Genomic DNA, 23,947 nt, shown 5'->3' with positions numbered 1-23,947 from the left:
GGAAAGGTTGGGCAGAAGAGAGAGAGGGGGATTGGAGGTCCCACGGGGAGACAGGAGAGGTATAGGGGGAGAGGGGGATTGGAGGGCCCACGGGGAGAGAGGAGAGGTATAGGGGGAGAGGGGGATTGGAGGGCCCACGGGGAGAGAGGAGAGGTATAGGGGGAGAGGGGGATTGGAGGGCCCACGGGGAGAGAGGAGAGGTATAGGGGGAGAGGGGTGAAGGAGGGGCACGGGAGTGGAGGGTAGAGAGGAGGGGCGCGGGAGTGCGGGGGGGGGGGGGGGGGTGTAGAGAGGAGGGGCGCGGGAGTGGGGTGGGGGTAGAGAGGAGGGGGGGTAGAGAGGAGGGGGGGGGTAAGGAGGAGGGCGCGGGAGTGGGGGGGGGTAGAGAGGAGGGGCGCGGGGAGGGAGGGGTAGAGAGGGGGGTCGCGGCGGGAGGGAGAGGAGGGTCGCGGCGGGAGGGAGAGGAGGGTCGCGGCGGGAGGGAGAGGAGGGTCGCGGCGGGAGGGAGAGGAGGGTTGCGGGGGGAGAGGAGAGTCGGGTCACGGGGGGAGAGGAGAGTCGGGGGGGGGGGGGGGGGGAAGAGAGGATACGCATGTGGTGGAGAGGAATAGTAGGGTGTGGGTGAGAGAACAGGCAAAGGACAGGGTGGTGTGATGAGAAGCAAATGGCAGGGAGAGTGGAGGTGTGGCGAGTGGGGGATGGAAGAGGACATGTGAGGGGCAAGGGAGAGCTGAGGGCAGGGGAGAGGAGTGGTGGTGTGGTGGGGCAGAGGAGAGCAGCGCGGTTAGGAGGGGGGGGGGGAGGAAGAGCATGTGAGATTCGAGTGGTATTACTTAGTAACGAATAGCTATAACATCCTGTCATGTTTAAGTGCCATTTATGTTAGAAGTAGTGCTACGTCTTCAAAATTGAAATTATACAAGGGTTTTCAAGAAGTAATGCAATACACTTTATTTCTTGGCCAGTTTTGGTTGAAAAATGTGGAATTTTTTGTTGGACCAGCTTGTCAGGCTTCATGAAGTTCCAATAGGTGGCAGCACTATACGCAGTCTTCAAAATAGCATCTGTATAGGGGGTGATTTCCCACATGAGAGCTGTCATTGAGGTTCTTCTGGTGGAAAACCAGAGCATTACAGGTATTCATAGGCACTTGCAGAATGTCTATGGATACCTGGCAGTGAACAAAAGTACAGTGAGTTGTTGGGTGAAACGTTTGTCATTATTACAGCAAAGTTGCGCAAAATCTGTCCGATCTCCCACATGCCTGCCGGGAGTACACCGCAGCGACAACTGCAATGTTGGAACATTCAAACACTTTCATCTGAGGCAATCAATAGATCACAGTTGAACACCTTGCTGTACAACTGGACACCTCTGTTAGTAGTGCCAACAGACTTGTCCACCAATTGGGGTGCTCTAAGGAGTGTGCCCACTGGGTTTTTGGCCACCTAACGGAAGACAATAACGAGCACTGCACTGTTCTTTCTCATCCACCCACAGATCTTGCACCTTCCAGTTTCCATCTCTTTGGCCCAATGAAGGATGCACTCAGTGGGAAGCAGTGGATGGATGATGGGGAGGTTACTGATGCAGCAAGACATTGGTTCCAACATTGGCCAGTAGAGTGGTACCATAGGAGCATACAGGCCCTGCCAATACAGTGGTGTATGGCAGTCACATTAAGTGGAGATAATGTTGAAAAATACGGTTTTGTAGCCAAAGGAGTGAGGAATAGTATGGTTTATAGCAATCCTGAATAAAACTAAACTGCTTTCAGAAAAAAAGTGTTGCATTACTTATTTAGTGCCCCTTGTATCTGTATGAAACATTACATGAACAGCCTCTTCTCAGGAATAGAAATGACATCATATGCATGGCTTGAACTAATCTTTCCTGTTTTTACCATACAAGTTCAATTAATATACCTTGAGGTTTTTTATGGGCAGCTGCTTTTCTTGTTATTGGCTTTTTAACTTTTTCTTCCACTTCACTCCCTGTATCACTATCTTCACTGTCATTGTTTAGCTCCCTTGAGGTGCCTAAAACATTTAAAGTAAATACAGCAGCAGTTCACATAAAGTGTTGGAATAACTTTTTATAGTACTGTAAAAACTGAATTAAATATTCTCACTAAAATGACTTAGTAATTACATGCACAATATTTATGTAATCAGTCCTAATTAATTGCTGTATAGTTGATCAGAAGGGCAATAATCTAGTCTAGTTGTACACTGGGAAATAATACCCTGCAAGAGAAGTCATCATCCAGAATTTTCTTTTAGCTGGTTATGTTATAGCAATCTATGTCTAATGTAACATTACAATCTATGAATGTTCAAAATACAAATTTTCAGTATTGTTCCATAAAACTGACAAAATGTGTAATTAGATTATAACAAGGTGGTCAGCTGATATCATTCTCAAAAATAGTCAAACATGACTCTACAAACTGTATAAAAATTATTTTTCTTCCCAACCATTTTGGCGTCATCTAAATGAATAACAGAGGGCAGAAAAGGGATGGGGGTGAGAAGTTGGATAGCAGCAGCTTTAACACTGCACAAAGAAGCCCAATGGAGCATAACAGACTAAAATTTACATGGCTGTAACAACAATGAACAGGTCATGAGCACCAGCCTATACCTTGAAAGTAATGTTAGGATTCCATTTCAGTCATGAATTTGTGCATTGGGCCACACCCCTCAGCTACAATGCAACTAAAGAACTAGACATACATCTGGATGTTCTGTGAGAATCATAAAATTGTTGACAACAATAGATATCAAATATCTGACTTACTGCTTTACCTCCACAGAGATCATTTTAATTCAGTTTTCTTTAAAATGAAAGAAGTACGTCAAACGCTCCTACTAGTGCCTGTATTCAAGTAATGCAGTACTATGCAATGTATTATGTTTGCAACTACTTCAAAACATCTGTCAGCAGTCCTGCACCAGACCACGGTTAATATGGTGTATGCCGATTTAACACTGCCATAATCAGCCAAGGGCCCAAGCAGGGCTGCTGCCCTTTTTCTACATCTACATGATTACTCTGCTATTCACAATAAAGTGCCTGGCAGAGGGTTAAATGAACCACCTCCAAGCTGTCTCTCTAACGTTCCACTCTCTAACAGTGAGAGGGAAAAACGAACACTTAAATTTTCCTGTGCGAGCCCTGATTTTTCTTATTTTATCATGATGATCACTTCTCCCTATGTAGGTGGGTGCCAACAGAATGTTTTCAGAATCGGAGGGGAAAACTGGTGATTGAAATTTCATGAGAAGATCCTGTCGCAACGAAAAATGCCTTTGTTTTAATGATTGCCACTCCCACTCATGTATCATGTCTGTGGCACTATCTTCTCTATTTCAAGATAATACAAAATGAACTGCCCTTCTTTGAACTTTTCAATGTCATCCGTCAGACCCACCTGATGCGGATCTCACACCACACAGGAATAATACAGAATAGGGTGGACAAGGATGGTGTAAAGAGTCTCCTAAGTATTTAATTGAATATACAGCCTTCAGATTTGTGTGGCTTATTGGATAATTGAAATTTAGTGGATGTCTCTTAGTACTCATGTGAATAACTTCACACTTTTCTTTGTCCAGGGTCAATTTCCACTTTTCGCACCATACAAATATCTTATGTAAGTCATTTTGCAATTGGTTTTGGTCATCTAATGACTTTACAAGATGGTAAATGACAGCTTCATCTGCAAATAATCTAAGAAAACTACTCAGATTGTCTCCTATGTCATTAATATAGATCAGGTACAATAGAGGGTCTATAACACTTCCTTGGGGAATGCTGGATATTACTTCTGTTTTACTTGATGACTTTCCATCTATTACTACGAACTATGACCTTTCTGACAGGAAATCACGAATCCAGTCACACAACTGAGGCAATATTCCATAGGCACGCAGTTTGGTTAGAAGATGCTTGTGAGGAATGGAGTCTAAAGCCTTTTTTCCACATATGAAACAGTGTACGGGTATTCCAAATATTGTTGTAAGTCAGACAGAAAATTGCTGTGACATGTGAATGGGAAGATCAATGTTTGGTGCAAAAACTGGCAAAATGACTCAACATGTCACGCATGTAACCAGATGGAAATATGAAATATTGTTTGATTAGAACACTGTGAAGACATTACTTGACTGTCAAAACTATCAAATATTAGGTTATCTATTGGGAGAGATTTAATGGCGAAAAAATCACATAAATTTAGCTGTAGGGAAGACAGATGGCACACTGTCATTAACTGGAATAACAATAAATAAATCCACAATGGATGTTTTAATAACTGAAAACTCGATCTTTTCCATCATGACTCTGATGAATATTCCTCCAAGAACTGTTTATGCTCAATTCTTGGTCTAACTTGTTATTTCCTTGTTACATAATTTAATGAACATTCTTGGTCAAAGTGAGGGTACAACAGGTGAACATTTGTCCCGGTAATCAATGGGTACCATCCAGTAGTCTGGAATATTAATACGTTGAAATAAAATGGGGGAAGGGGTGAGGGAGAGGTATCTCTCCACTTATATCCAAGTGTTGTAACAATCTTCTTCTCATGCATCATTTTATAAAGGGATAGGAAAGGAGAGAAATGCTACTAAAACATTATACACCCTACTTGTTTTACAAACAGAAACATGTGTTTATTGTTGCAATTTATTATTTTCCTCTTCTTTTATATAAGACAAATATTTATATACTTGTTGCGGATAATGGCCATAACTTACTACATACCCTCTTTCACACATGCCGCAGTGACTTGTGGAGTACTGACATAGATGTAGATGTGAATTACATCACTGAACAGAATTTGTTGTAATATTAGTTACTGTAGCTTTTCAAATTTTATGAACACTCATTTTTCAATAGCAAAAGTCAATTGTCCTCTACCTTAATTTAAAAACTGTCACAACAATTTTTATAGCTAGAAAAGGTTTTTAAACAACTGCCTTTCTTAAAAAGTACAAATGAGTGTCTACCTGTAGCATACTACTGGTACAATATCATTTAAGGAATCACAGGTTCTCAGTGTACTATATGGTTAAGAAACTACTGAATACTTACCAGCCCCATTCACAGCTTTCAAACAGTTTGTCACTCTACGTGTTGTCACACCTGTAACAGGTCTGAGTGGTTTTATTTCCAAAGTTTCTCTTTTCTCTGACAATTCACGCCGTCTTGCTGACTTCCAGTTTAATATTATTGTTTCCATATGTACTTCAAACATTGCTGATAAACGAACAGTCATGCAGTATATCTGAAAATATGAAATGATGTAGTTCAACTAAATGAAAGCATATTTCAATAGAAGTATGAAACTGTATTATAAGGGAGAAAATCGAAAGAGTTCCAGACAACTACAAAATCAGATGGAAAACAAGAGAGGAGCACGTACCTAAAAAATGTAAATAACAAACAGTACAGGTGCTGAGTCATCCAAACACATGTAAACAAGACTCAGAACTTTGTTAGATATTGGACAAATCCTATGCATAGGATAGGAATGTGAGAGGACAGACAGCAAATGCACATGACAGTAATGTGACACTGGCACCAGTCAGCTCAATCTGGTAGCAAGCAAGGGAAATTGTACACAGTGCCCAATGATCTGTAAGAATGGATTGGGAGGGACAAACTGATTAGAGGAGGGTTGAATTACAGGGAAGAAGGTGTGTATGCAGGATGAGTGAAGTTGGGGTCCTAGGGCAGTGGTGACGGTGGGTGTGGGAGGGAGGCTAGCAGAGATTGAGACACAGGATCAAAAGATGTGTTACAAGGACAATTCCATCTACATTATTCAGAGAAGTTAGTATTGGGGGGGGGGGGAGGGGGGAGGGGGAGAAAGGATTGAGATAGCAGAGGTTGTGAAGCCGCTACTGAAACAGAGCATGTTGGGCAGCATGTTCTGTCACTGCTCTCAGCCACTGAAACACTCCAATTCTTATGGTGACAAGAGCACTCACTCTCAAGTACAACAGCTATCCCTAATTTAATTGCTCATGTGCTCATGGCTCGTGTACTAATATGTCATATCTGTGTCATGGTTTGTGCTCTGTGTACTGGGACGTCAGATCACATGACCAGAATCGCAGGGTAGGCAGGATAGAAATCACTTTCAGACTTGTTTGACACTTTTTCTGGTTTCGTAACAAAGGAATTTGACCTAGATACATGTCAACTGAAAGAATCGATTACTATATACTGCTGTCACATGACACAAAGTAGGACCAGTGTAAAACTGAAGAAATCAGAAACTCATTCTGACATATATGCGATTTCAGGCTTTCTCACAGTATTTCAGCTATGAAATCTTCACAATTTATCAGCCGAGTGGCGTCGTCTTCTAGTCACAATGTTTCAACGGATTGCGTATCCATAATCTTCGCCTGAAAATGATGGATATGCAATCCATTGAAACGTTGTGACTAGAAGACGACGTCATTCGCACATGTTAAGAATTACACAAAAATGTATTTTAATTTGCAGAATGTTTTACGTTTATTCATTAAAAGTAGACTTTTCTTAAAGTGTGATCCATTAAAAGTGGGGAAGAATAACATTGTTCTTATGGGAGTTTCTCCTGGACCAATGGAAACAACCATTAAAAATGCGATTTCCTTAAAAAGTGAGTTTGTTAAATTGAGGCGTTGCTGTAGTTGACTTGGTGCCTTCTGAACATCAAAGTATTTTCAGTTTTTTAAAACTTTTTAATGTTTTTAAACTCTCTCTGAAAACATCTTTGGCTACCTTTGTAATGCCACTGGCATCGCAGTCCTGTGTCGACAACTGTGATCACCACATGATGACATAACAATCATAGTCACATTCCAAGATTTGAATTTTCAAATGAAATTAAAATATTGCATTGGTAAATAAAAATGAGACATTGTTATCCCCTAGATTTATGAACCCACTGAGATTGTAGAGTTCATCTGTGGTGAATTCTGTCAGGGAGGGAGAACAAGATGTACAAGTTGCCCCTAGACCCTGAATGCAAGTAATTTATACTATTTCGATTTTACAAAGCGTCCACATATTTTGGCTGTCACCTTGCAGCTGATGCAACAAAAATCGATTAGTTCACACCAGAAAAGGCCGTAATGTCGTCAGCGAAGCTGCCTCGCCGATCAAATCACGTCGCGAGATCACCTGACTTTTAAGACCGAGGGCACTCAAAACCACAGCTGAAAAATATCTCTCGCTCATGTTCTGAGCTGCAGCCTACAGCAGACAGTTCCTTCACCTCTGAACTTTCCCTTCTCCTTTGGGATGGGTCTGGGACCACTGGTGTTGTCATCTCTCATCCTCTGGCAATCCTCACCAGGTAAACCCTATGAGTAAATAAACTGATATGGTTGCTTTTTCTAAACCTGAGTACCATATATTAATTACAAGCCCTCACCACTTTTCAATCCTGATTACATCTCTGAGGGGTGTTCAGTCCTTCTGCTTCCCCCTCTAATTTTACCCTCATCTTTTGCACATTTCCTGTTATTGTCTTTGTCTTACCTCCAGAAGTAGTTTTGCACATTTATTTGTAATTCTTCTTTATTTTTATAATAAACACGTGGCAAAATGATAAACTTTGTGCGAGAATACAGTTAACTTCACATTACACTGTATGTGCACCAATAACTGATAAAGCAGGGCAGATTACAGATCAGGGCAACATCAACACACTTTGTCTACGATAGAACCACATGTGATAAAAGTAATACAGTGTTTGTGCAAGCCTTAGGACTGAGGGAAACTTTATTATAATTGTGAATTATTTTGCATCAGATCATTCAGAGATTCCATTCTGTATTACATATAAGGCACATATTATAACTGTGTGAAGAACATAACTATTAATAACAAATTCATGTACTATATATAAGAATATATGGTTGTTCATGTTTCTGCTAAAGCAAGTTGGTGATTTGGTAGAAATTCATACCTACCCTTGATTTATTATTAGTGTTGTAATTCTTGGAGTTAGAGAAAATGAGTCTCACATCTTTGGCAAATTCAAGAGGACTTTGGTAGTTTCCACCCAAAAGATCCTCTTTCACAGTTCTTAGATCCATAGGTGTATCAATGACTTGATAATAATCTGGATGCTCCAAAGCATCCACAGGTTCCCTAAACACAGAAAACAATAAAATCAGTAATGAATGCGAGCAACCCGTCAGCAGGAAACAAACTAATGCAAGTTTGTTTCCTGGTTTAAAAGACTGTCATGAACAGTCCTGCATTCATGAGAGAACTAATTGTTAAGTATGGAATACTGTAGTTGCTTTTCTAAGTCATTTTTTTAAATTAACAATCTGAGTCTGATATAAATGTGTATTTGTATGTTTAGTATAGTGATATTAGTAACAAATATGTGACACACAATTGCTCTCTTTTATAATAATTATATCTCAACTGTGTCGGCCTGATAAGTGAAGTAATTTTAAATGTAAATTCTAAAGGCCACAAATTACAATCATATCTGTAGCTTGTAATGAGTTTTTGTTTTTACTCATATACAGTGACATCATACAACTGTCCACACTTGGACACTGAAGTGGTTTGTGGTTTCATCTGGTAAGTGTCAATATCTCTCAGGCATGATGCTGCAGAATACTGCAGATGTTACAGCAATACAGGAGACCCACACCAAGGGAAGGACAATACAAATAATTACAGAAAGGGATGAATATATGAATATGTTCTGATTGGGCCGTAAATGATTAACAATATGGCATTGCAATATGTCAGGTCCCATCTTAATGATTGCAAAATAACTTATCAAGACAGGACAGCAAATGTTTTATTTTGACTGTAGAGACTGGCCGCACCACTGCTGGAAATATTTACAAACCTCTGCAACTGAGCTGGCCAAACCTCTAGGATCCTTTAGTTGAACAGTTGTGTATGTTGGTGATTTTAACATCCATAGTCACGTTTGGGGAGACCAGAAAGAAGACAATGATGGAAGTATTATAAATGAATGGATGGATATGTACACTCTCCAGCTTGTATACAATGCTAAAGATACAGATATGTTCCGATTTGGTAGACAGCAAAAGCATTATTCTTCTGATTTGTGCATTATTTCTAAATCTGGAAACAACAATATGGCACAATGGAAGGTAACACAGCCAGAATAGGACAACCATAATTAATGATGGTACTAAAATTCCATTGCACACCCCTGTCCCTCAGCCTCGATGTAATTTGCACTTCTGAATCGGGAAACATCTCAGGAAGGTCTTGATAATACAGTTCAGTGGATTCCCCGGATTCCATTCAATTATCAACAAGTTTTGTGTGCGATTAAAGTTCATGCCAGGAAATACATTCACCGTTCGTTTCGGAAGTAGAAAATCCCCAGATGGTCTTAGAGACTTAATGAGTTATATGCAAAATGTAAAGATTCTCAAAATGACACAACAGTTGATGACCTCTTGAGAGCCCACAATTAGAACAGAAGAGACAAATGGCATAAAACAACAGTGGGACTGGACTTAATATATTCTAATCAGAAATCTTGGAATCTCATAAGAAAACATGACATAGGTCCAAAGTTGTCAAGCACAGTCACACATTTGAATGTCAATTCTGTTGCGTCTACACTAATGAAGATTATGAAAACTACAATAAACAAGGCACACACACAAACCATGAAAAATGCACTGTACATAAAGAAGTCCCATATAAAATCACATCCAGACTATTCACATGAATTTTGCACCCAGGAACTTCATGTAGCCTTGAATATGCTTAAGGTAAATAAAGCTGTTGGCTCTGATGGTGTATATCTAGTTTATTAAACCCAGTGAACTTTAAAAAAAAATGGCTCATTAAATTTTTTAATGGGCTTATGAGAATTGGAAAATTACCAAAGCTTTTCAAATAGGCTAAGATAATTGTGATTCTGAAGCCATGCAAAAGCAGAAGCAATGATTCTTACTACTGACTGGTGTCACTACTCAGCACGACATGTAAGATAGTGGAAAGGCTTATTCCGAGTTGCTTTCAAGAGGTCAATGATCAACTCATTGCCATCAAACAAGGGGGCTTTAGAAAACATCAGAGCTCTTGTGACCAGGTGTTAACATTGGTAACTCTAACAGAAGCTGGATTTCATTGAGCTCTCAGATTGGTGGCAGTTGTTATGGATCTTACAGAAAATTTAAGACATTATGTGGAGGGAATCAACAATGTCGAAGTTTATTGAAATCCTCCCAACATTGGTGTTTCCAATGTACAGCATGTTCTCTGACAGGAACTTTCAGGTATTCCTGAATGGACAAGCTAGCAGATGGAGGACTCTTAAATAATGGCCTGCTTGAGGGATCAATTCTGGCCCCCATTCAGTTTAACCTGTATATCCATGGCATGCCAGACACAGACTCTATGAAAATCCAGTATGCAGACACCTAGCATTGGAATTCCACAGTCAAGATCTTACACACTATGAGAATATGCTGACAAGTGCTCTGACGAAATTGAGTGATTACTTCTGTAAATAAAGCTGATATTACTGCATTTCATCAAAAAACAAAGAAGCCTCAAGAACACTAGATGAGATTTCCGACAGAACTGAAATACCGCATAACTACAGTCCAATATATCTAATAATCACTCTGCATCAGTCCTTGACATTCAAACAACAGTGCATCAAGTTTTTGTATGTCCATCCTTTTGACTGGAAGTCTGGGGGAACACAGCCATTCACTATTTTAAGAAAATGAAATGCCTATAGCCATCCTTATAACCTTACTTATTGTGTAGTTAGCAGCTTTGGCGCTTCAATGTGCCACATTTAGGCCTTAGCTGATGCTGATGGAGTTATCATGATCCATATATACGACACATCAGTAGCACTTATAACTGTTCGATGCTGACTATCAGTAACTGTGATATCTCACAAACCATCAATTGTCAACTGACTGGAGAAAAAGTGGGGTGTCTGTTCATCCAATGAGTGTGATTGCAGTGTTGAGGGGTGAGGTGGGCAAACAACAGCACAGTGTAGTTCTTTGTCCAAGCAGGCAGTCAATATTGTGTTTCTTTCTTAAAATTTGTTATTTCAATTAGTGGGAACTAAAATCAAAAATTGAAACAAGACAATGACTTGCAGTTCAATAAAGCTTGAAGTGGGAAATGTGAACATTGTGGCAAACAATAGTAATAAGTAATTTTTTTACTGAGGTTAAGGATTTGTATTTTTTATCACAACTATGATTTTATTCAACTAGCAATATTACATTACATCCGCAACCTGCCTCAGCTTTGTATGGATAGTATCTGAGGCAGGATGACTTGTCTGCTATAGCTGTAATAAATTAACTATGCACACCTTCCTCATGAATCAGTCTATCTATTAGTGAACAATGTATCAAAATCCCTACAGTAGTTCTTGTGTGAGTATAATTGAAGTTGAAGTCTTTATTCAAAAGTAATCACCAGAGGTCAGAGCAAAACTATCCCACTGTTTCACAAGCCGAAAGATTCCCCGTTTGCAGAATTACTGTGGCTGTGACATGTGTGGAAGTTACAGGATGACATGTCCAGGCTGTATGGTAAATGCTCGAGCTGCTCCCACTTGAAATTCACCATTATATTTTGTGTGACCTTGAAGTCAGGTGGACACACATTATTGTGGAGCAGAATCACTCCCTCTATGAGCCACCCAGGCCGTTTGCTCTTGACAGACTTACATAGGCTACAGAGTGTCTCATAGCACATGTCAGTGTTCATGTTTGTCCATGCTCGAGGAATTTGATGAGTGTCAGACCTCTTGATGTCAAATAAAGATGGTGATCCTGCTTAAGGCATAGCTTTGGATTTTTTGGGGGAGGTGGTGATGCATGCTTCATCCCCTAAATGTCTCACTATGTTATCCCATTGGTTGTTACAATGTCCCATACTTTTTCATCTCAACACTCCTTGTATATAAAGCACTCCGTCTTCAGGCCACAAGTGGCCCATCGGGACCATCTGCCCTCCGTATCATCCTCAGCTGAGGATGCAGATAGGAGGCTTGTGGTCAGCACACTGTTCTCCCGGTCATTATGATGGTTTTCTGTGACCAGAGCCAATACTATTCGGTTGAGTAGCTCCTCAGTTGGCATCAAGAGTCTGAGTGCACCCCGAAAAATGGAAACAGTGCATGGCGGCCCGGACGGTCACCCATCCAAGTGCCGGCCATGTCCGACAGCGCTTAACTTCAGTGATTGGATGGGAACTGGTGAATTCACTGTGACAAGGCCGTTGCCATACTCCTTATATTTACAATGACAAATATCTCAGCTATTTTTTGATGTATGTACCCAGTTTCTCTATAGGGCATAAGATTGAAAATTCCCTTTTCACACACTTCTTGGCATTTGGGTATACCACTATTTGTGCACAACCAATGTGTTTAGGTTTCAGAGTGAAAGTGTCACCTCTCCAGTGGGCCATAATGTGTAAATCTGTTTTTGCAGAGTGAAGACTTTACAGTAGGTGCTGGAGCCCCTCTAAGTCAAATTGCACAATTTAACTTGGATGCAAGACACAACATGGGGCTATGTTATGCTTTTATATTAAATGTCGTCTATTTGGACAAAATTTCACTTATAGAATACATTACATGTCACACAACATGATCAAGAGAAACTTTTTTGTGGATCATGGGACTGAGTTTTTTCCATAGTGGATAATGCATGTCAGGTTTTTTGGCACCCAAGAGGTAGTTAACCATGCATTGTACCGTATAACAATGTAATTTCCCTGTAAATGTTCGAGGCTAAACCTGGGATTATTCCTGAAACCTCAAAGTTTCTCTTATCATTTAGTATAGTTGTTGCACTTACTAGTCATCCAGAAGATACATCCCCATAATGAAATATACATACTTCCTGGAGATGTTGCTCTGGTCAATGCAACTTTCCTTGTATGACTGGACATTCACATGTATCTTTTGCTTTGAGTGGCTCCTTTCACCTACATAAATTGAATTAAAACACTTTGTTCCTCAGGTGAGAATGACCATACCCCACACACCATCTTTCCTCATTACCCCCTACAACCACCATGAGGCAAACACCTGTGCAGTTTATGACTTATGTCAATAAACTTTATTTGCCATCATAATTGCAAAAAACTTAACAGCTACAATCAATTCTGACAGTTAAGTCATCTTCATATACCCTGCCTTCTAGTAGTTCAGGATTCGACTGAGGACATCATCATCTATAATCTTCCATAAGCTGAATGTGATGTTGCTGATCAATCTGCAAATGATTGCAGAACATGAAATCTCCAAAAAGATCACGGGCTACACAATGGCACGCTATTTGAAGTTGATGTAAATGTCGAAACCAGTTGGGAGAAAACGGAAGGAGCCTTCAAGAGAGCATTCTCAAAGTGAGTAATCAGACAATAGGTCAGAATGCCAGTGTCCACAAGATAATGACCAATCTTTCCACCACTGGATTCGTCTTCAAGATGAAGCAGAACCAAAATGGCACTTCTCAGAGCCAACTCTGACAACTGCAGGCCGAAACATCGAGGGAATTACAAGAAGCAAGTGAGACATCTTATCAACACTGCCAAACTGATAAATGGGTAATATTATGCATTCAAGAAACTCACAGAGGTGGAGAAGGAAAAAAAATATGAAATATACGGAATGTGACTAGCTCTGGAAGCACCGCAGCTCCAAATATGGCAGTGCCATATTCACTAGACTAGACATGATCTTGACCTATGTCAATAAAACCACAAACAATGGCATTGAAATATTAACGATCAAAAGTGGAAGCTTCAGGCACATTGATGTAAAACAACCCCTCGGCAAACAAAGTAAAAGCTCAATGTTTCCTGGAATAATACTACATTGGAACACACAGTTAAACCAGCCTATCCGGGTGTGACATTGGATAGCTCTCAGATATATAGAAAACACTGTGCAAAGATCCATCAATAGGTGGCCTCCAGAAATAATATTTTGCAGAAACTTGTAAACAGAAAATGGGGAGCAATACCTATTTTCCTGAGAACCACCACACAAGCACTATGCTTTTCTACAGCTGATTATGCCTGCCCAGGATGGGTCAGATCAACCTATGTGAAGAAAGTCAGCACAAGCCTTAATGAAACATATTGAACAACAATAGGGTGTATGAAGCCCGCCCACCCAACAAAGTTTACAGAGCTGCTGGTCTTGCGAGTCCCAGCTCCTGAAAAACATCTCACAAATTCAGAGAGAGGTTCAGACAAACCATTGATGATCAACATACTCTCCTTGGCACCTAGTGTAAGCCTGGGTGACTTAGACCCCATAAAAGGCTCTTAAACATGGCCACTGAAGAATCCATACCTGACTATCCACCAGCACAGGTAGTGCCTGGCAGCTTCACAACAAACTGGGAAACATTGGTGGATGCTGAATCACATAAGAACAGGGATGGCCCCAGTGAAACAAACATGAAAAAGTGGGGTCATGGTAACATGGATGACAACAAGTGTGATTGTAGTGCTGTGTAAGAAATAGAACACCTTCTGGTCTGTACAAACTGTCCCTACTGATGCAATCTCAATTATAAGTGGGCCAGTACTGGGCTGAAAGGTTTCTGGACATGAAAAAGCAAAGAAAAGATTGAGACTTTGTTTATACGATACGGAGCCTGTAGGCTTACCAGAAGCTTGGAAAATGAATGAAGATTAAAGTTTAATGACCCACCACAAGTGCAGACATTAGAGATGGAGCAGTAGCTCATATTAGGAAATGATAGGATGGAAATTGGCTGTTCACTTTTCAAAGGAACCCTTGCAGAATTTGCCTGGAGTGAGTCAGGAAAACCACAGAAAATCTCTTCTAGATAGCCAGACAGAGATTTGGACCATTCTCCTCCTGAGTGCAAGTCCATTGTGTTAAACAATGCACCTAAAATTTGGAAATATAGAGCTCAAGTTATAAGCAACTAAAATTTCCCAGCCTAGTGGAGCTTCAATACTTGTAGTTTGAGGGCTCTACCTGTGATGAGATTTTCTTTAGTTGAAACACAAGACTAAACAAGCACTCAAGCCTCAATGAGCTGCCATTCACCAGAGATGATGTGGTCACAGGTCTGCTCATGTTACCCTCCATGTTAATAAAGGAAGGAAGATCAGTGTTTAACATCCTGCCAATAACGAGGTCATCAGAGACTGAGTACAGAGTGTGATAAGGGAAGGAAATTGCATATTCCCTTTAAATGGAATGAACCTGGCACTTGCCTCAAGCAATTTAGAGAAATCACGGAAAACTGAACTCTCGATGGCCTGATGGGAATTTGGACCACCGTCCTCCATAATGTGGGTCCAGTGTCACACGACTGTACTACCTTGCTCGGCCTTGCACGTAAGTGACATTCTTAAGCTTCAGGAGTTTCGACAATGTTGATGGAAACTTTGGTATTTTAAGACACATTACAGTGGTTTCCGGTTACCTCAAAATGACATCATATTCTAGAGATTGTTTCTGGTTGTAGTTGGGGCACAACCATGACCTGCATGAGTTAGTGTCATATGAACAATTTAACTGGAACATTGAGTAGAGATTGGAGGTGAAAATTGATAGTGAGTGATCTGAAAAGAGGCTGTATCACACTATAAAAGGACAATCATGCACTGGGCTCAGAATAAGTATGATAGAAACAGGTCCTAAGGAATTTTGTGAACCTTACATTCAGCTTGGTGAAGAGTGGTCCTGAGTAACTTGTGGGGCTTGCGTATCAGGTAAATCATGAGGCAGGATGTGTTGTGGCGTATGAAGTGAAAGCCTGGTTGAATGTTAAGCGTACCAGAGTAAGTCTGAGTGAAATGTGTTGTTAATGGGAGAGATGCCTAAGGATATCTTCATACAGAAGCAGTAAGTGTAGACCAACAAGTGAGAGTTAGGCCTAAGAGGTGTGTCCCAATTCCCAAATGTAACCACAATTTCAAGTTCTCTTCCACGAGATAATTAGGAAGATACTGAGCAAAAATTATACATCAACTTTACATGTTTCTGATTGGAATAAATGCAGTATTATGCATAGGATATCTGAAATAGACAACAGGAGCAATAAAATTATTCTACAAATTTACCCTTGGTAGAGTGATTTTCTACCAATTTATCTTCCAAATTTTATCCATTTTGTTACATAGGGAACTGTAGAAAGTTTAGGTTGTTACATGAACTGATAAACAGTACATGAATACAGACAGAAAAAACTGATTCACTGTATGAATATGCCAATTTGTTGAGATGGTCAGAGTGATATCAGCACTGAACATACTTGTAGAGGAACTTAAACCTATTGTATGGGTAATAACAAGGCTGGCTGTGCTAATTTAACAAGTGAATGTGGCGTCATAGAGGAAAGAAGTGGATGTGGTATGGTGACCAAAGTAAACTTTCACTCAATATCGTTTCATGATGTATTTAAGGCTTGATAAGTTGAACACACATTTACCTCTTGAGGGAAATTGATAGCTACATAGTGACTATGTTAGGAGGAGGAGGAGAAACGTCACAATGTTTGAATACAATGAAAATTCTGCACAATCTGGAAGACAGTTACCAATTTGTTTAGCTGGTATGAAACATTCAATTTGTAGACACAGTACACATTACATGGATGACAATGTGCTTCAGGAGAAACAGTTGCTAGATCTAACATGAATCATAAATTGAGATCCAAAACATCTGAAATGCCTGAATTTAAACCATGCACACATTAACACAAGAAATGTGGCCTTTCTTAGCAAATTTCATCAATGAAATCTTCAAGTTATCAGATGGTGCTGTCTTGTTGCAACATTTCAATGAGACTCCTACTCTATATTTTCAGGCGAAGTGTTAGGTTCGTCCAGTTCATTTTTTATAGCTTCTGGCCCACAGACTCCTCTGCCAAGGGCATAACAGGTGTGCATTTGTGCGCCTCCAAAAAAGATGTCATAGTCAGTGATGGTACGGCCTCCCACCAAGGCGGAGGGAGATCCGGATGTCGAGTGCTCAAGCTTTCTGTCTATTCCCCTCAACGCATCTGTTGCTTTCACATTAGTGTATTCCTGATGTAATTTTGCTTACACCACATCCCATGTAGAGCTTAGTTGTAAAGTGATGTCCTGGTCAACAAGATCATCATGCACTCATATTTCCACTGTCTCTTTTATGAGTGAAATCCAGAAACCACTGGCATGCCACAGCACCTTTGTCTGTTCAAAAACAAACACATATCCTTCAGGTTTGTTTTAGACAGGAACGGTGAGCTCCATGACTGTATTAATGAGATCCAGGCTAGGAGGAATTGCAACATCAGTCATATATCGATCTGCAATAACCCAATTAAAAATCTACAACTGATACTGCTCTTCCTCCTACTTTAAAACATGTGTCCTTTATTGATTCTGTGTTCTGCCATTGGAGACTTGGTTTAACTGAAGTGAATACTCCTCATGTTCTGAACAGTCCTGCAAGATGTATCTCTGCATCTGGCCAATGTATTGCGTGCCACACTCAAAACTCAAACCGTAGACACCATGCATCTGTAAGTCCTACTTGGTCTTTGAGTAATACAAGCATTTTGTTGATTTTAACCTTTGAGGGGGCAAAGATTTTATGTTGTGCTTCTCCATTATCCAGGCAATTTTGGCTGTGGGCAGTTCTGTGTACAGAAGGAATGCCAAGCACTTGGTTTCTTCTCCTGGATTGTTTTCTTTTTTCTTCTTGTTCAGCTGAAGAGCACATCTTATTTGTGTCTCCGTATAGTCATTCTTGTGAAAGGTTTGACGCTAATGCTGTAATTCTGGAAGTGGACTTTCCCTGTCATATATGTTTCTCACTCTGATTACATCAGTGGTGAGTACAGATTTGGATTGCACTGGATAGTGGCAGCTATTGGCATTTATGTACAGGTCCATGAGCGTCTTCTTCCTGTAGACTGAGGCATCCATTTGCTTCAACCTCCATGGTGAACCTGACATTTTCATGTATGCAGTTAAGATGACACAGGAATTCTTGCAGGTTTTCTTCACCATGTGGCCAAATGACAAATGTCTTGCACATTTCTATAGAATGCATTTGGTTTCAGGTGTGCACTTTCGAAAGCTGTTCCCCCTAAGCATTCTACATATAGGTTAGAGACACCTGCACTTTGAGAAACTCATTGAAACATTGTGAGGAGATGGCACCATGATTAGGCCGGTAACCTGAGAAGATATTGTCAGCTGAATAAATTGAACACACACTACTACACTAAAATTAACCCATTATCATTTCTAGGGTCATCTGACTAAACACTTAGTTTCATGATCATACACTAGTCACAGTTTCCACATCTGCTTCTTCTGTGGATGATTTCTAGCAGTTAAATTATTTTAAATCATGTCAACATTACAAAATAAAACTGTGGCACAGTTAAAAATTGAACCCAAATCAAATTTATCTTACTTAGATCCAAAACTCACCTGAAAGGCGCCGAGTCCCCACACTGCCACAGCATTTCAAGCAGCTGACGACACTCTCCCTGCCAATCTTTTTGTTTACTGCTTCTTAACATAGCCAAATTTCTTTTTAATGTTAAGCGATTTGACCTTCTGCGGCCATTACTTGGACCTGGTTCATTCAGATCCACCTCATATTCAGAATCTGATGATTGATATGCATCCAGCAGTTGATGATAAAGTGCTGGTACATCGATGAAGTTTCGATCTCTGGTAAGAAATCAAGACATACAAAATCAATGGAAGTGTATTGCTTCATTTATATGAATGCATAATACACCAAATCTTTTTAAATAATTTCTGTTGTTAGTTCCTATAATGAATATAGGTGTTATGTACTAAACACACTAGCGAATATAGTTTCCTTTAAATTTTAGCTCCTATACTCTTGAAGTTTATTATTTTTAAGTTTCAGAGAACTTACTCTAGACCTGTTACTTTATGGACACAAATTGTGATGATACTGTTGTTCAATTGCCACTAATCTCAAAAATCTAAATCATACAAATTGAAAAGAAATAACAATATTGAACATCATTATGCTTGGCAAACTTAATTTTATTTTTGGCCGTTTAAGTACTGTAATTTTGACACTAGGTATGAAACACTGCACCACAGCAACTATTATTTTTGTTATCCGGTGCTGCAACAGATATTTGAAAATGATCTGTCACCATTTTTGTGTTATGTGATAATCAATATTAGGCTTCTGAAACATACTAAAACTCCAACACTGTGCTAAATGCTATCACATTAAAATAAAAGATAGAAAATTCAAGATATGTCAGTATAAATGCTTCAATGCCATTCATTTCGTTCATAAATAATGGCATCATCATGACTTTGACTGATAATTAAACAGAAATAAAGTAATCTTCTGAGTCAGTTACTTGGTTAAGGTATCATTATGTGTTTGCATCATCCACAACACCACCTCCAAGAGGTACAAGTGCGGAGAACAGACACCTTTTCACAGGAGTGTGTTTCATGAGAAATTGTTTACGCTTTATCATCTTTTGGCGGTGAAAAATTATTTTTTCTTCAGGAACAGCACTGCTTAAGTTAAAAACAGAGTTAACATAAGAATGATGTGTTCTTAACATGTAAAATGGAACCAAAGAAATGCGGCATACTGCTATTTTTGTGTGTGCTCTTTAAACAGCAGTTTGTAGCATCTATTTTGTTCCACTTTACCTGTAACTACACATTGTTCTTCTTTTGTTTCTCCCTAGTTTGGGGTATGTTAAATAAATCAGTTTTTAATGTTCTGTGCCTTTCTATACGCACAGTATTGTTTCATTCTTTCTAATCTTGCTTTCCTTTCTTCTTCAGAGATTTGAATTGTTCATTTCATTTTGACTTGAAACCTCTCATCTTAAGTTATTTTTTGCAGGTTTATCCATTTATTTATTTTTACATAAACAGATATAAAAGTTTTCTACAAATTCTAGCTTCTTTTGGATGAATCAACATTGGAGAAACGAGTGGCGTACTAGTCTGAGATAAGATATATGTTAAAATCAGTGTCTCAAATTGATGGCATGACAACTTGAAATGTCTAGTGTCAGTAAGGTTTATCTTTCTCCCTTCCCGAATAAGTTCTGAGTGTTGTTTCTGAACTGGAAGACAAAAACTTTTTCCCCAATATGATCTGATTGGGGAAACATAGGTTATCCTCATGAATCAAACATAAACCAAATAGCAAAAAATGGAAGGAAAGATTAGTGTTTCAGATCCCATCAACTATGAAGTCATTAGAGGCAGAGCATAAGATCAGGTTAAGAAGGGTAGGGAAAGAAATCAGCAACATCCTTTTCAAAAGTAGGATCCTGGCATTTCCTTTGAGCGATAAAGGAAAATCAGGAATATCTGAAGCTGACACTGGAGATATATGCACAATTATATCCATATTTCTGGAACTGTTCCATTTCTACCTCTTACAGACTAATTTTCACTTTTTCACTGAATGTTTTGCCACTAGCCAACTCAATTTTTCTATATCAAGCGTTTGCTCAATTGAGCCTATTAACAATTTGATATCACTATTGCACTGTGTAACTAGAATTTGGCAAAAATTCAGTTAAACAGCATTAATCATCCATCATATCCACTCTTCAATATATTATTTCCCACTGTTTAGAGAACTTAATGGCTAATTTATAACATACTTCGAAGGACAATTCACATTAACATTTTTCATTAAAAAGTACAATAGAGTGGCAAGAACATCCATAATACAATGTGGAATTGACTGTAGGACTGGCCACCAATCTGTGTAGCTGTTGTGCAGTGAGGTTTGCTCAGTCCATGGGCATAGCACAATGTCCAGCCAAAGGGTTGAGTTGAATGCAACATGATGCACAAGAGAAGAATTAACACAGGAAAAAGGACACTTTGTACTTAGCTGCCAGTTCAGGGATCCCACTTAACACTACTTACCCAAGATTTGACAGAAACTGATGGACGGTGAGTAATGGTTACTGATACTTTTTTCTTTAAATCAGCTAAATAATTATGGTGTACTGTACCACAAAGATTAAACATTAGTTTTTATCTACATTGCAGACTTTTATGTGTGTTCATGACAAATATATAATATTTTCAGTTGATGAAAGGAACTTGATACAGTCTCGATTCTCTTACAATACCATTTCATCCAGTTCCACATATCTCAATTGAACAATAAATGCAGCATATTTTGAATAAATGGTGGTAACAACTGACAGAGGATGAAGCTGATTAATCAAGATAGGGATTGAGAGGCTGTCCTGAATTGCCTAGACACCGACATACTGGTCTATATATGGAGTTTGTGAATTTAATAGGATTCCATAAATAGTGTAAAAGCAGCACGGTCACTACTGGTTCCCAGAGCATACTCAAACATAAGTTTGTGGATTAAATTATGTCATTATTTTCATACTTACTTGATAACTCTCAGGCACAAATCAGTAACAATACGAGCTTTCTTAACAATCTGACTTCCTGGCTCATTAAACTTTTCAGCATTTGTAGCTATATACCTAACATCAAACTGTGCCGATGTAACACGACGATAAAACCGATTTTCAAATCTTCCCTGGAAAAAGAAAGATACATAGTAATAAAAATCACTTCCTGTTCTAACTCGTACACGTGAAGCTATTAACTGCTTACCTTGATCGTTGATAAGTCAATTGGATATTCCACAACATATGCATATGAGGGATACTGGTTGAGATCCACTGGGGCAATGAAGGGTTCTGCAATAGAGAGACTCATTACTTGATCTAAACCAGCAAGGATGCGTCTACATGCAGCATCCCTGTCACCCATAGGCCATTCTTCAGGCTGAGGCTGATAAAGTGTTGCTTGAATTTCCTGTGGTAATACAGGTACAGCTCCACCAGTGATTCGTGGGAGACCTATAAGAGAGAGATACAGCAAATGAATGACGCTATGACTAGAGAGATTTTATTAAAATGTTTGGAACAAAGCAACACAAATTACATAAACTTATCTGGTAGTGAGGCTCACTAAATGAGTTGCGTCAAAGCAATACACAAGTCAAAAATTCAGAAAACAATATGGTACAATTTTCAACTTTTAAATTTAAATAAGAATGTAAACAAAAATTATGTTAATGCTGAGACAGTTTGCTTACGATCTTCATTAATTGGCTCCAGATCCCAAGGGCTCATGTGTTCATATTCTCCATTGTCCCATCTTACTTTGTAGCACATAAAATGTGAATCAGGAAATTCTTGTTCCAGTGGACTCTGTGATTCTATGACACCCATCCACCAACTGTCATCAATCATGCAACGGAAACGATCACCTAATAAACCAGAACCCAATGAAAAAAGGGGGAAAATGAAATTACTAGTAATTATTAAAACATACCAGACACACCGCTACATACGAACTTAAAATAACAAATAATTTCAGTGTAATGCAACAAACATAGTTTTCTACATTTTCAAAATGGGAGGAAATACAATAATTTTACCCTTACTTTCATATAAGTGAAATCTAATCTCTAAAATACTCAGAACTAATTTGATCAGGCAACATCATGTAGTGTGGAAATCACAGTTGAACTTTCTTTTTGTACCTTGACAATAACAATATCTTGGGATTATTTTATTACAGTGATTTATTGTGTTTTTAAGTATATGGTAAACCAGCAGGAATGCCATCACAAATTACATGGGGAATTTACAGGCAGTAGTTGAGTGATACAAATTTGTTGAGAGGTAGAGTATCACTCACGGAGGGTGATGATATAGGGGATCCAGCAACTGCATTTTCAAGGGGCAGGAAATTAGGAGTGGTTTATGAAAAATATGTAGTGAGACAGAAAATACAGGGATTTCACTCACCAAAAATTCCAGGAATTATGAGCAAACATCTTTGTGCAAAGAAAATCTGTTGTCTGTGAATGCATCCAACACATCACTGACATGCACGAGGAAGCAAAGGTTGAGTGATGTAGAGAAATTGAGCATGTTTTGATGAAGCATTTGCTCTTTATAAGAAAGAATTATAGGTGAAAGATATGGATATCTCAATACGACCCTGAAATGAAACATCAGGCAGTTGTTTGGGCTACCTAAGTACCAAATCCCTTCTGAACTTTTAGTATTCGAGGAGGTCAGATAATAGCAACAGCCTTCACATTATTCTCTGCTTAATGTCAAAGGACTGCTCCAGCAACTTCGGTATGCCATGATTTGTCTGCTCTAAGATTGTAGTACTCCAGATGAAAAAGGTAACAATTGAAATCCAGGCCTTGTTGCAAAAACATCCCACTGCCTCTCCCCATACCTTCATGATGACACTGGTGTTCAATTAGACCTCAGTAAGGAAAGAAAGGTTGAATTTTCCAAGCTCAACAATAGTAAGGATGGAAAATAATTCATTTGGGGAAAGAAGAGGGAATGAATTGCCCATGGCTTTCTCAGAGGAATCAATCTAGCGTCAAGTTTACATAATTTGGGGGGAAGCATTACTGATTGTAAATCGTAACTAGAAGAGTCCCATAGGGATGTGAACGTCACTAACTCAAGACCCACCATCCTCCCTCTTCAAATTGTGGATCTCACCACAGTGGAGTGGCTTGCATGTCTCAATGGTACATAAGCCATACTGTACATGCAGAGAGGCTAGACTAACATATTGTTCTTGAGTGAGGGTAGCAGCCTCTTCAGTTGCTGCGTGGGGAATGGTCTACATGACTGACTGATCTGACCTTGTAAGATGCTGGCCTTGCGAATGGTTGAAAGATATAGGCACCATATTTTGTGATGAAATGAAGCTTTACTGCATGGTTTAATGACCATGGCATCTCTTAGGTAAAATATTCCATAGATAAAGTAGTCCCCCATCTGGCTATCCAAGCAGAAGGATGGAAGGAAGAAAAGAAGATTAGAGCTGAACATCCTAT

The 23,947-nt window shown here is 39.3% G+C and overlaps 1 protein-coding gene across 2 annotated transcripts in view; it reads right to left on the bottom strand.

Annotated features, from left to right (window-relative positions):
• The window catches only part of LOC126297550 (PH-interacting protein), a 265,574-nt gene that overhangs the window by 13,516 nt on the left and 228,111 nt on the right, over window positions 1-23,947 (bottom strand). For both annotated transcript variants that reach the window (XM_049988476.1, XM_049988477.1), the window contains 7 exons: window positions 22,166-22,339; window positions 21,679-21,926; window positions 21,450-21,601; window positions 18,487-18,732; window positions 7,977-8,157; window positions 5,098-5,290; window positions 1,926-2,039 (listed from right to left, as the gene is read on the bottom strand). In XM_049988476.1, coding sequence (XP_049844433.1) covers window positions 1,926-2,039; window positions 5,098-5,290; window positions 7,977-8,157; window positions 18,487-18,732; window positions 21,450-21,601; window positions 21,679-21,926; window positions 22,166-22,339 — 1,308 coding nt within the window. The remainder of the gene's footprint in view (window positions 1-1,925; window positions 2,040-5,097; window positions 5,291-7,976; window positions 8,158-18,486; window positions 18,733-21,449; window positions 21,602-21,678; window positions 21,927-22,165; window positions 22,340-23,947) is intronic.

The sequence above is a fragment of the Schistocerca gregaria genome, chromosome X (genome assembly GCF_023897955.1).
Source record: "Schistocerca gregaria isolate iqSchGreg1 chromosome X, iqSchGreg1.2, whole genome shotgun sequence".
NCBI classification, from domain to species: Eukaryota; Metazoa; Arthropoda; class Insecta; order Orthoptera; family Acrididae; genus Schistocerca; species Schistocerca gregaria.
The sequence above is the reverse complement of the archived record's forward strand: the minus strand, read 5'-3'. Positions and strand labels throughout refer to the sequence as shown.